Genomic DNA, 12,267 nt, shown 5'->3' with positions numbered 1-12,267 from the left:
ATCTGGAAGTTCATGGTTCAGGCATTGCTGAAGCCTGGCTTGGAGAATTTTGAGCATTACTTTACTAGCGTGTGAGATGAGTGCAACTGTGCGGTAGTTTGAGCATTCTTTGGCATTGCCTTTCTTTGGGATTGGAATGAAAACTGACCTTTTCCAGTCCTGTGGCCACTGCTGAGTGTTCCAGATTTGCTGGCATATTGAGTGCAGCACTTTCACAGAGTCATCTTTCAGGATTTGAAATAGCTCAACTGGAATTCCATCACCTCCACTAGCTTTGTTCGTAGTGATGCTTCCTAAGGCCCACTTCACTTCACATTCCAGGATGTCTGGCTCTAGGTGAATGATCATACCACCGTGATTATCTTGGTCGTGAAGATCTTTTTTGTACAGTTCTTCTGTGTATTCTTGCCACCTCTTCTTAATATCTTCTGCTTCTGTTAGGTCCATACCATTTCTGTCCTTTATCAAGCCCATCTTTGCATGAAAATGTTCCCTTGGTATCTCTAATTTTCTTGAAGAGATCTCTAGTCTTTCCCATTCTGTTATCTGAGGGCAAATAAATTTAAAAGCTATTTCTTGTACTATTCTCTGCTGTACTGTAATGGAACATGTAATGGTACAGGCACCATCTTGCCTAAACTGAGGAGAATAAGCTGCAAATGCCAGCAAACCACTCACCTTATTTACAAGGGTATATAAGGCTTTGTCTTGTGCACCGTATTTCAGACACTGCCTAATCCAGGTGTGGATAGTCCAATTTCTCAAGTACCAGCAGTTGGGACTGTGCCGAAATCTAAATAAAACACAAGAAGAGAAAAAACTGGCTTTAACTCTTAGATGTCAATGCCAAAATCCATGTTCCATCAGCAGGTCCCCCTCTGAGGAATTTACAGATGATCATTAAAGTCAGGAAGGCCAACAGCTAATAAAACTTGAGGACAAAACTCATTAACATCTGAAATGGGAAAGAGAAGGCAAAATAACAGTAACAAAAATATTATAAAAATTTTACTCCTTATTTATATTCCCTAATTCAACATCTTGTTTTAATATGAGATTTATGAAAAATGATTTCAGGAATATGCTCTACTAGAAGACAGATATGGAAGCTCATTGGAAAAGGAAATGGTAACCCACTCGAGTATTCTTGCCTGGAGAATCCCATGGACTGAGGAGCCTGGTGGGCTGTGGTCGGTCCGCGGGGTCACAGACAGTCGGACACAACTGTGTGACTGAATAACAACAACAATGGAAGCTCATACTTTATAGAGGTTTAAAACAGATGAAGTAAAAAATGAAAACTATGACAGCACAGCAATTTTAGAGGAAAATCAGCTGTGAGTTACATTGCTATTTCTTGATGCACTTAGGGGAGATTGGGACACTCTTCAGTGAATTGAAAGGGAAAAAAAAAAAGAAAAAAAAAAAAAAAACGAGCAAAATTTAGCATTCAGGCCCTCCAGGACCCACAGTCATTCTGACTTTCATACAGCTCCATTCCAGCGCTTCGGTCTACCTCCTCTTGCTTCCTGCTGCTCCCCACATGGTTTTTAAAGGCCTAAGCTGTCCAAGCTGAGGTGTATACAGTACCAGTATTCCCACAAAGGAATGGAACTTGGAAGGGAATTCAAATGCTAGTCTTGCCACGAGTTGGCACGCATTGGCTGGAGCAGCTTTTGCTTGCTCCTAGGGCCTGTGCCATGAGGCTGAGTGACAGGAGGAGAGGGGCGACGGGCGTGAGGAGGCCACGTAAAGGGCGGTGCTGTCCTCTAGCTGCTTATCTGTTTTCACCTGGACGGTTCCTCAAACATCATCTCATGTCAGCTCAAGTCTGCACCTTTTCTTTGAACCTTCAGGAAGTGGAAGCAGGTCAATCTCTGGACCCCACAAAACTAAAAAAGTCAATTTGTCTTCTTATTGTAAAAACAAAAGGCAAGACAAAAACTTATAGTGAAAGAATTTTATGCCATATTTGAGAGTTGGGGCTACAGGCTAATACTGGGGGTTTTCAGAGGCCAGTTATTCAATCTGCCACCTGCTATTTCCTGCCATCTGGTATTGGGATAGTTTCCTGCTGACTAGATTTTCTGCCAAAGTAAAAGCTGAGAGAAAGAGAGCAAGTGAGAAGTAGTACTTAATTTTGGCTGTTTATTAGTGATCTGTTGAGAGATTTGACAAAAATAAGATTTGAAGATATTCTTTAGATTTAGTCATGCACCCCTGTCTAGTCTTTTGAATGCTTTTCATTTGGCTGGAAAAAGTTTTTCTCACTGGATCTTTCCTTACAGAATTAACCCCTTTAAAAGCAGAGAGATAGAAATATGTCAAATTATGTTTAAGATGAGAGTGACCTGGCCAGAGAAAAGCCATTGTATAAGTGCCCTAGATACAGTCTAATGAGATCCTCTGCATAGAAATGAAAACATATCTTTTAGTATTTCACGCTTTCCCTCACATTTTAAAATCAGTAGCTGAGCTAATTGAGCTTCCTTCCTTGTTAACTCTGAAAAATCTGAGATTTTAAGTGTAACAACCAATTAAAAGCTAATTTTATTATTATTATAATTTTTAAAGTCAAGTGAAATACCAGCTGTATTGCCTAAAGATGGGGATGCTTCCTTGGTAGCCTGAAGGCTTCCTGGACAGCAACCAGGGGGGCAGGGATCACTGCCTTGCTCAACACTGATTCCTTGGTCCTTGACACAATTTGTGGCCCATGATAGGTTTTTAACAAATAACAAAAGAGTTTTAATCAACACTGATCATTATGCTAACTTCTATGGTCTATTTTAGAATTATAAATTCCCTGTTTGGGCATTTATAATCTCATTACAAAAATAATGCCTCAGGAAGCATCACTACGAACAAAGCTAGTAGAGGTGATGGAATCCCAGTTGAGCTATTTCAAATCCTAAAAGATGATGCTGTGAAAGTGCTGCACTCAATATGCCAGCAAATTTGGAAAACTCAGCAGTGGCCACAGGCCTAGATAAGGTCAGTTTTCATTCCAATCCCAAAGAAAGGCAATGCCAAAGAATGTTCAAACTACCGCACAATTGCACTCATCTCACACAGTAGCAAAGTAATGCTCAAAATTCTCCAAGCTAGGTTCAACAGTACATGAACTGAAAACTTCCAGATGTTGAAGCTGGATTTAGAAAAGGCAGAGGAACCAGAGATCAAACTGCCAACATCCTTTGGATCATTGAAAAAGAGAGTTCCAGAAAAACATCTACTTCTGCTTTACTGATTACGCCAAAGCCTTTGGACTGTGTGGATCACAACAAACTGTGGAAAATTCTTCAAGAGATGGGAATACCAGACCACCTTACTCATCTCCTGGAAAAACTGTATGCAGGTCAAAACGCAACAGTTAGAACTGGACATGGAACAACAGACTGGTTCCAAATTGGGAAAGGAGTACCTCAAGGCTGTATACTGTCACCCTGCTTATTTAACGTATATGCAAAGTACATCATGCGAAATGCAGGCTGGATGAAGCACAAGCTGCAATCAAGACTGTCGGGAGAAATATCAATAACCTCAGATATAGAGATGACACCACCCTTATGGCAGAAAGTGAAGAAGAACTAAAGAGCCTCTTGATGGTGAAAGAAAAGAGTGAAAAAGCTGGCTTAAAACTCAACATTCAGAAAAAACTAAGATCATGGGATCCGGTCCCATCACTCCATGACAAACAGATGTGGAAACAATGGAAACAGTGACAGACTTTATTTTCTTGGGCTCCAGAATCACCACAGATGCTTGCTCCTTGGAAGAAAAGCTATGACAAAACTGGAGAGCATATTAAAAAGCAGGGACATTACTTTGCCAACAAAGGGCTGTCTAGTCAAAGCTATGGTTTTTCCAGTAGTTATGTATAGATATGAACTGGACCATGGTTACGACCTGAAGAATGGATGCTTTTGAACTGTGGTGTTGGAGAAGAGATTTGAAAGTCCCTTGGACTGTAAGGAGATCCAACCAGTCAATCCTAAAGGACTCAACCCTGAATATTCAATGGAAGGACTGATGCTGAAGCTCCAATACTTTGAAGTATGCAAAGAGCTGATTCATTAGAAAAGGCCCTGATGCTGGGAAAGATTGAGGGCAGGAGGAGAAGGGGATGACAGAGGATGAGATGGTTGGATGGCATCATCGACTCAATGGACATGGGTTTGGGTGGACTCTGGGAGTTGGTGATGGACAGGGAGGCCTGGTGTGCTGCGGTTCATGGGGTCACAAAGAGTCGGACTGAGCAACTGAACAACAGCAACAAAAATAACATATTGGGTTGGCAAAAGAAAGTTTGTTCAGGTTTTTCTGTACCATCTTTCACATTAATCCAAATGAACTTTTTGGCCAACCCCATATAAACCAGTTTAACAATAAAACAAGGGGCGGGGACATGATGAATGCTAAAGATGGAAAGGGTGCTGCTAGATGTTATAGACGTTTTTGATAATAGTGGTTGCTAGGTTCAGTCTATTTTTCCTTCAAAAACAAAAAATTGTCAATTACCTCCTTCACCCAAGACTGTTTAAATCTCATTTAAATCTAATCTTCTGCTTTAGGTTGTCTCCATTGACCACTAAAGTTATTTCTTTTCTTTCTGATGGACTTTAAAATAAGAGCACCATGACCATACCCAACCAAACACCCTTTTCTTTTATTCACGATCAGCAGACCATTTTCAGGCTTTGAAAGAGTACCAAAGATCGACAGGATCTAGTACAGACCTTTAAAGCTGAGATGAAAATTTGTGTACAGCCTTTCGCTAACCTTCTAAGGCTAACTTTTAACACGTGGAGAAACAGAGAAGTCTTTTCTTCTCAAATCTTTTGTCACACTTTACTTCTTAGAAGCCTAAAGGCAAAGTTACTCAAGACCTCACATAGCTAATATGATCATCTCCTTTTGGAAGGTGTGTCAACAGGCTCACATGGGTCTTCACTAAGCCAACTCCCTTTCCCATCCTGGAGCCCAGCTACTTGGTGTGATCTCTGCTCTGTGAGTCCTAATAATCCAGACAGCCGTGACCAGGGCATTTTCAACTAAGTGACAACATGAAATCAATTTAGGAGTAAGAAGCAAACATATATTACATTAGGCACACACATATTATGACATACGCTGCTCAAAGTGCCATTCCTACATTTCCTAGCCAGGCAACAAGTAAACTCCTTTTAAGTCCTCATCAGCATTAAAAAAAAAAAAAAAAGCACACAACTTATCTAACCATCTAGAATACAAACCACTCAGAGCACTGAGATGGGTCCAACTTTGGATGGTGAGTTTAAGAATTCTCTGTCAGTGACTCTTTAAGCAGTTCAGACAGAAACACTCAGGCTCTTTTCAGACCTGCCAGTGGTAATACGATAGCCAGGTAAGTCTCTGGAATGGGTACTCGCCTGGAACGACTCTGTGAACTGCCGGGCCAGCATGCTCCCTTTCAGCCAAGGGAAAGGCAAAGAGACAAGAACACAACTAACACATTGATTTTCCAAACTGCCTGCAAACAGACTGGCTTTTGTTCTTGCCTGGTGGGACCACCAGCCTGGCAGATTACAGGCAGCCACTGTAGGAGTCCCCTCTGTGCCCCATGCCATCAGCTGTTTGCTCACCTCGACAGAAGCTTTATTATTGTCCACGCCAGCAGGCTGCCAAGCTAGGCAAACCGTGTGAGTGTGGAAAAGATAAACAGATGCAACCCAAATAACCCCAACAAGGCTTGTGCTCACAAACACAAGAGACCTTCTGAGCTTCCCAGTTATAAAACAGAAGCAGACTCGACAATTCTATGGATGTGAATATTTTCTTGGAAGCAAGAAGGGACACAAAGAAGGAGAAGGAGAGGATGAAGCGTGCTCCCAAGCTCTGGCTCTATTAATTCCCAAAGCTGGTATCCTATGGCTGAAGAGACATCTGTCCACAGTGCTAAGCGGGATTTCCAGGTGAAGCCAGAACGTGCCCAGGCCAGTCAAACAGCAGGTAGTGAGAAGCTTCCTGTCCTCAAAAATCAAGCAACATTCTGGACTTTTCAGGGCATCTGCCATCACTACATCGCATTCAAGACTGATGTCACCAGGAAGGAAGGACAGCAGAGTCACACTGCATGCATGACATGGGGCAAAAGTCTTTGCTACCCTTTGAGATACCTTAGAAGGGGAGAGCAGTTCTGTAAGTGAAGTTGAGAGTGAAGAGAAACACACCAGACACTTATTATGATTTACATAGGAGGGACTTCACTTTTTGTACAAGTCACACTGGATTTCCTATGTGTAACCAATTTCATTATTAAAAAAAATGCCATAGATTGCCTTCTATGAGTTCAACTGAAGGTTACTGTTGTAGGCCTAAGTGGTGATGCACCTCAGCTCCTTCAGTATCACAGATAAAAGCGCTCCTGGCTTAGCAGGACTAATGCACAGATGCCAGAGCCTGGAGCTCCGCTGCCCCACCATTCAGCTGCAGCGCTGGCTCTTCCATATGAATGAGCAAGCTTTCCACAACATTTATCTGATTATGAGAGCCACCATCCTTAAACATACATATGCAGCTTTCCCTCCTCCCGAGTGAATTCTGTATCCTGTGGCAACAGGCTTTACAGATGGACACTTCAGCCCCTGAGCTGGGTAGACATGGAGATTTGGTGGTGGCGGGGGTGGGGTGGGGGTGGGGGCTGGCGTAAAAGGAGGACAGGAAGAACGCCAGGAAGAAAACACAGCTGGTTCCAGGGCTTTCAGTGTAGACTGGAAATCTCATCAATGACGCAAAGTGTGTAACTATTGAAAGGTTTTGAGAGCTTCCCTGAACTAGAACCAATGCGCAAGAGAGTGTCCTGTGACTATTCAAACCAGAATCTGATTCAATCATGGCCATCCACTTTCTAATTCTACTAGGATAATTACTTTCTTTTGCATCCTGATGGAAATCCTGCTTTCATCAATTATTAGTTGGCCTCAACTACCACAAATAAAACCAAGTTTTGATGCAATAGTTTTCTAATGACTATTATATCTTTGTCAAATGTTTGCAAGGTTAATAGAGGAGTCTAATATAGGAATTGATAACAGAGATGTCCATATTCTAGATTAAAACTACTTTCTTGCTTGAGATCCCAGATTCCTATTTTCATAAGGGAACTTCAGGCAATTTTAACTTTCAAAAAATGTCCTGACTATTCATGAAGTGATGTATCAAGAGCAAGAATCTCCTCCAAAACATTCCCCTGCCAAATGTTGAATCAGTTGGGACTTGTACATTTTCAATGAATTTATTATCTACCTCTGAGGCAGATAAAAATGCCTTTTAAAAAAAGTTTTAACACTTTTTTCTTAAGAAACAGGTTTATAGAGCTATAACATACAAACAGTAAAATTCACACTTTTCAGTGAATTTGTGACTTTTGACAAATGCATCCAGTTGCATAACCACCACCACGGTCACATTGTAAGAACAGTTTTATTACCCCGAAAAGTTCTTAATGCCTCGCTTAGAGTCAGCCTCTTTGGGGTTTGCTGGTTAATTTAGGCAAATTTTATATAGATACTTCCTAAAGAGTTATTAATTTCTGACCCTAGAGTTATTAATTTTATGAGGAAAAGCAATCCCTGTTAGTTTGTAATTTACATTCTGCCAATTTCCAAAACAGAATTTGAAAAAATTAAAACTCAGTGTACAAGTAGTTTCCTCTGAGTCCTATACACAGCCATTAGACAGCTGATATCCCTGTCTGCCACTCTAAAAAGTAAGTGGATTTTTGGTAGAGAATAACACAAGCATAGAATTTTACAAATGTGGAGTGCTAAATAAATGCAGCACAATAACACTTTTTTTAAAGTGAAGATGGATAACAGAGGGACTTGTTAGATATCAAAGTCGAAATCTAAATTTGTCAGACCCAGAGCTCAAAAACAAGGTCACCTGTATTTCACCCGATAATAATGAAATAACACTTCACGTTGAGAAACTACTCTAGGAGAAATACTCTATTTTCCACATCCATGCAAGGACAAATAGGACCTATATCCCCAAATTATTTTGTCTTCTCTCTGATCTGGCTGTTGTTTAGCCAGATTGACATCACTCAATATAAAAGACCTATTTCTCATTCACCAAGTAAATATTTAGCAAGTAGCTACACCGTACCACATGATTTGTATTTTATCCCTGCTGGTCCACCCAGTTTCCTCTAGTTTCAAACAATCTTAAAGATGACAGCTCTTCCTTTCTGATGTGCTTAGTTGCTCAGTCTGACGCTTTGCAACCCCACGGACTGCAGCCTGCCAGGCTCCTCTGTCCATGGGGATTCTCCAGGCAAGAATACGGGCGAGGGCTGCCATTCTTTCCTCCAGGGGATCTTCCCAACCCAGGGGTCGAACCCCTGTCTCCCACATTGCAGGCAGATTCTTTACTGACTGGGCCACCAGAGAAGCCCTTTCAGATACAGAAAGAGAAAACCTATAGCCTGACTATGCTTTGCTGCTCTTTCTCTCATGGTTTACAAAGCACAGGAGCCAGTCAGATGAAGCCAACTGCTCTTTGTCTGAAGCCTACTGTTTTTATCAGCTTCCAAAAGGTAATGAATATGGTTAACAGGTGAGGATTATTTGCAGGGAGAACTGGAAAAGAAAAAATTATTCACGGTGATTGCTGACGTGCCCTCCTGGCGAAGGTCCTAAAACCATTCAGTGTCTGTCTTTGTGGCCAACAACTGACCTGTCAGTGAGACTGCATCCAGAAGGGTCTGGTGGGGCTTCTCCAGCCACTTGTAAGCTGGACACACAGATTAGCTTCACGCCTGAGATGGTGGAGTGCGAGGTGAAGCTAAAGGCAGAGGGCCTTTCTCTCAGAACAGCAGGAAGCTGAAAAAATTGGATTTTGGATCCAGTCCTATTTATGAAAACACATAGAGTTGTGGGAACAGGCTTGAGTTGGACAGAGATATGGCAAGTATTTTTGGTTTTCAGTAGGAAATCTATGAGCCAGTTTTAAAAAGATGTCAACATTTCCTGATGTCTTCTAAAGTTCTGGCTAGGAACTTCAGACATAACTTTTGCAAAATAGTGAATAATACGATCACGAAAGACAGGAAAATCACATACATTAATTAACCAGGGGTAGGCTGTGTATCTGAAGAGTGCTGAGGGAGGGGGAGGTGTGGAAGCAAAAGGAGGAAAATAAACAAAATATGGAATTTAGAATTTCTGGAGTATTCTAGGCTTAGTGAAGGTGTCAGGATTAAGTCTGCCACCAAAGAAATGAGCAGGCAGAGAGGCCTGGCCCAGGGGACGGTGCACACCAGCGTAAAAGCAGAGAAGAGTTAAGCTGATGTTGAGCAGATTTACACATCTTTTTGTGTGTGGGATTATGGATCTCTTCTGGGATATTTCTGATGGAAGAGAAGCTCAGCACTAATCAGGGTATCTTAAGAATCATATATATATATATATTTTAATAAAGAAGAAAAGCATCTCAGTACTTTAAACATTTTGATTCTCTAACACATGGAAAAGTTGAATCTCAAAAGATTCTGTTTATAGGAAAAGGTAAGGCTGGATTTCCTTCCAGCTATACAACTCAAGTTCATAGCTAGATTCTATTTCTGTAGCTCTACAGACTTCAATATTAAACCTTTAAGCAAAGGCAGAGGACAAGTTTTCTCTTTTTGTGTGTTCGACAACAGTAGGTATTGGATGATTTAGCAATAGTGACTAGGCCTCTAGGATACCAATAATGTATGCTGAAACTCATAAGTAATATTTACATTTGAAACAATAATCCACCTCTGGTTTTGAAGTATTATCCTGCCTATAAACAGATGAAGCCAGGAGGAAATACTGTCTTTTTATTTAAGGCAGGAGGAGTTCAGAGATGGCAGAGAAGTGGAATAAAATGTGGTCATTCTGGAAAGCCATCTACTCCTCACTTCTGCCCCCTGCTGTCTCCTTGCAATAAGTTCAGGGAACAGACAAGCTGATGGGAGATTGAAACCAAAAACAGGAGAGAGAGAGAGGGAGAGAAAGAGAAAAAGAGAGAGAGTGTGTGTGATTAATTGCTAAATCGTGTTCGACTCTACGACCCTGTGGACTGTAGCCCGCCAGGCTCCTCTGTCCATGGGATTTCCCGGGCAAGAATTCTAGAGTGGATTGCTATTTCTTTCTCTAGGGGATCTTCCTGACCCAGAGATGGAACCCATGTCTCCTGCATGGCAGGCGGATTCTTTACCACTGAGCCAACGGGGAAGCCCAAAACAGGAGTACACAGACTCAAAGACCTTCCGAACACACATAAACACACACACCAAAACACGAGTACACAGGCTCAAAGAACTTCCCAACACACACACACACACACACACACACACACACACACACACACGTTCTAAATAAAAAACTTAAGACTCTTCTCAAGATTGGAAGAGACTCTGAAAGCCATCTAGGCCAAGTAAATTGGGGATGGGGAAGGAAGGAAAGTTCATATAGAATTAGAGAATCTAGACACCTTCAATACCCCCTGTTCACTGAATTATTTATTGAGAAGTCACTACTTATCAAGTCCTGTACTGTGTAATGTGAATCTAGTCTAATTGCTCTACTTTATAGATGAGGAATCTTGGTGTCCAATGGGATGAAATGATTTTCCCAAGATAAGCCAGATAACTCCAGTTCTATAAACTAGGCTGTTTACTTACTATTCTACCACTGCCTTTCAATTCTTTCATTTGTAGGACATCTTTCAGAAACATCTCTGCAGTGTGACAAGGGTCTCTAACCTACTAAAAAAATAAAATATTCAGGCTGTGAAACAGTTCTGGAACTGCCCCGAACCAGCTGTCTAACTTTGTAAAGTCACTCGATCCTTGGGGTTTCAGTTCTTATAATTGTAAGATGAAGAGACAGGATTATCTGGATTATGCATGAACTCAGATGTCTGCAGGGGCTAGTCAGTTACTATCAATATAAGTCCATGAAGAATCGTGTAAGACAATATGTATAAAACTGCTTGTATTATTATCAAGCAAAGCAGCCTCCTAGCTGTACTGTTTTTGAAAACTGTATGGGCCAAGCAAAATACACTGGAACTCAACCAGGCCAGACCCCTGAAACTCCTTCCAGCTCTCATGTTATAATGACTGAAGAATATGCCTAATCCACTTGTTAAAACATCATATTGTATTTACACATCTCTATTAACTGGAGAAGTGGCCGTGATACAAATAAGTGAACAGAGACTCAAAGATATAAGCTTCCACTCAGCCCACACCTGACTCGACTCTACTCCGCTAACCTCGTTCCCCTGCCAGGTGAGTATCACTTCGCTCAGCTCTGGCAGTGTACACAGACTATTATGAGGACTGCAGACCTTGCAGACTGGCATCTAAAATTTCAAGATGAAAGGATACAATCACTAAATTAAAGCCAAGGTCCTTAAAAGTAGATTTTAACCGGAGATCAAGTTTTGTAGGATAATAAAAATTTCAGCATTGAGATTTTTTTACTCAAGGATTTTTTTTAATCAAACGAATACTTCATTGTATTCAATTTATATCTAAGAGTCAGCCATTCAAAGTAACTTTTCTATAAATCACAAATTGTTTCTGTATGTTGTTACTTCCTTTTACTCCTTAAATTATTGCTAAGCATCATAAACATACAAATAGTTCACCGCCATAACTTATTTTTGGTCTCAAACCCATGTTAAGTGGCAATTCTTTGAACAGATAGTTTTTCTCTTCAAAAAAGGGGGAGTGATTTGGGAGTGGTTACAAGGATATTAAGAAATTATTTGCCAGTTTCTAGAAACCTAAAAGAACACAATCACTTTTTGCAGCAAAAAAAAAAGGAAATTTGAAAATAGAAGTTTAGATTTGTTAGTCCAACTGTTTTCTGGAAGCCTTAATCTACCAATTATTAAAACACCTTTATTTATATATGAAGGGAAGAGAATAAAAGTGTCCCTTCTTTCTTGTGCTGCCAAACAATAAAAATCAGAATGACTGCATTTAAAAAGCATCTACTCTATTTAGCTCAAACTAGCACTGCCATGGAGAAGGCAATGGCACTCCACTCCAATACTCTTGCCTGGAAATCCCATGGATGGAGGAGCCTGGTAGGCTGCAGTCCATGGGGTCGCTAAGAGTCAGACACGACTGACCGACTTCACTTTCGCTTTTCACTTTCATGCATTGGAGAAGGAAATGGCAAGCCACTCCAGTGTTCTTGCCTGGAGAATCCCAGGGATGGGGGAGCCTGGTGGGCTGCC

At 41.1% G+C, this 12,267-nt stretch overlaps 1 protein-coding gene across 4 annotated transcripts in view; it reads right to left on the bottom strand.

Annotated features, from left to right (window-relative positions):
• MRPS27 (mitochondrial ribosomal protein S27) overlaps positions 1 to 12,267 on the bottom strand; it is a 103,904-nt gene that overhangs the window by 22,045 nt on the left and 69,592 nt on the right. For all 4 annotated transcript variants that reach the window (XM_010853564.1, XM_010853566.1, XM_010853567.1 and 1 more), the window contains exon 5: positions 679 to 793. In XM_010853564.1, coding sequence (XP_010851866.1) covers positions 679 to 793 — 115 coding nt within the window. The remainder of the gene's footprint in view (positions 1 to 678; positions 794 to 12,267) is intronic.

Source organism: Bison bison, unplaced genomic scaffold, assembly GCF_000754665.1.
Source record: "Bison bison bison isolate TAMUID 2011002044 unplaced genomic scaffold, Bison_UMD1.0 scf7180017864329, whole genome shotgun sequence".
Classification (NCBI taxonomy): domain Eukaryota; kingdom Metazoa; phylum Chordata; class Mammalia; order Artiodactyla; family Bovidae; genus Bison; species Bison bison.
Note: the sequence above shows the minus strand (reverse complement) of the source record. Positions and strands in the feature narration are given on the sequence as shown.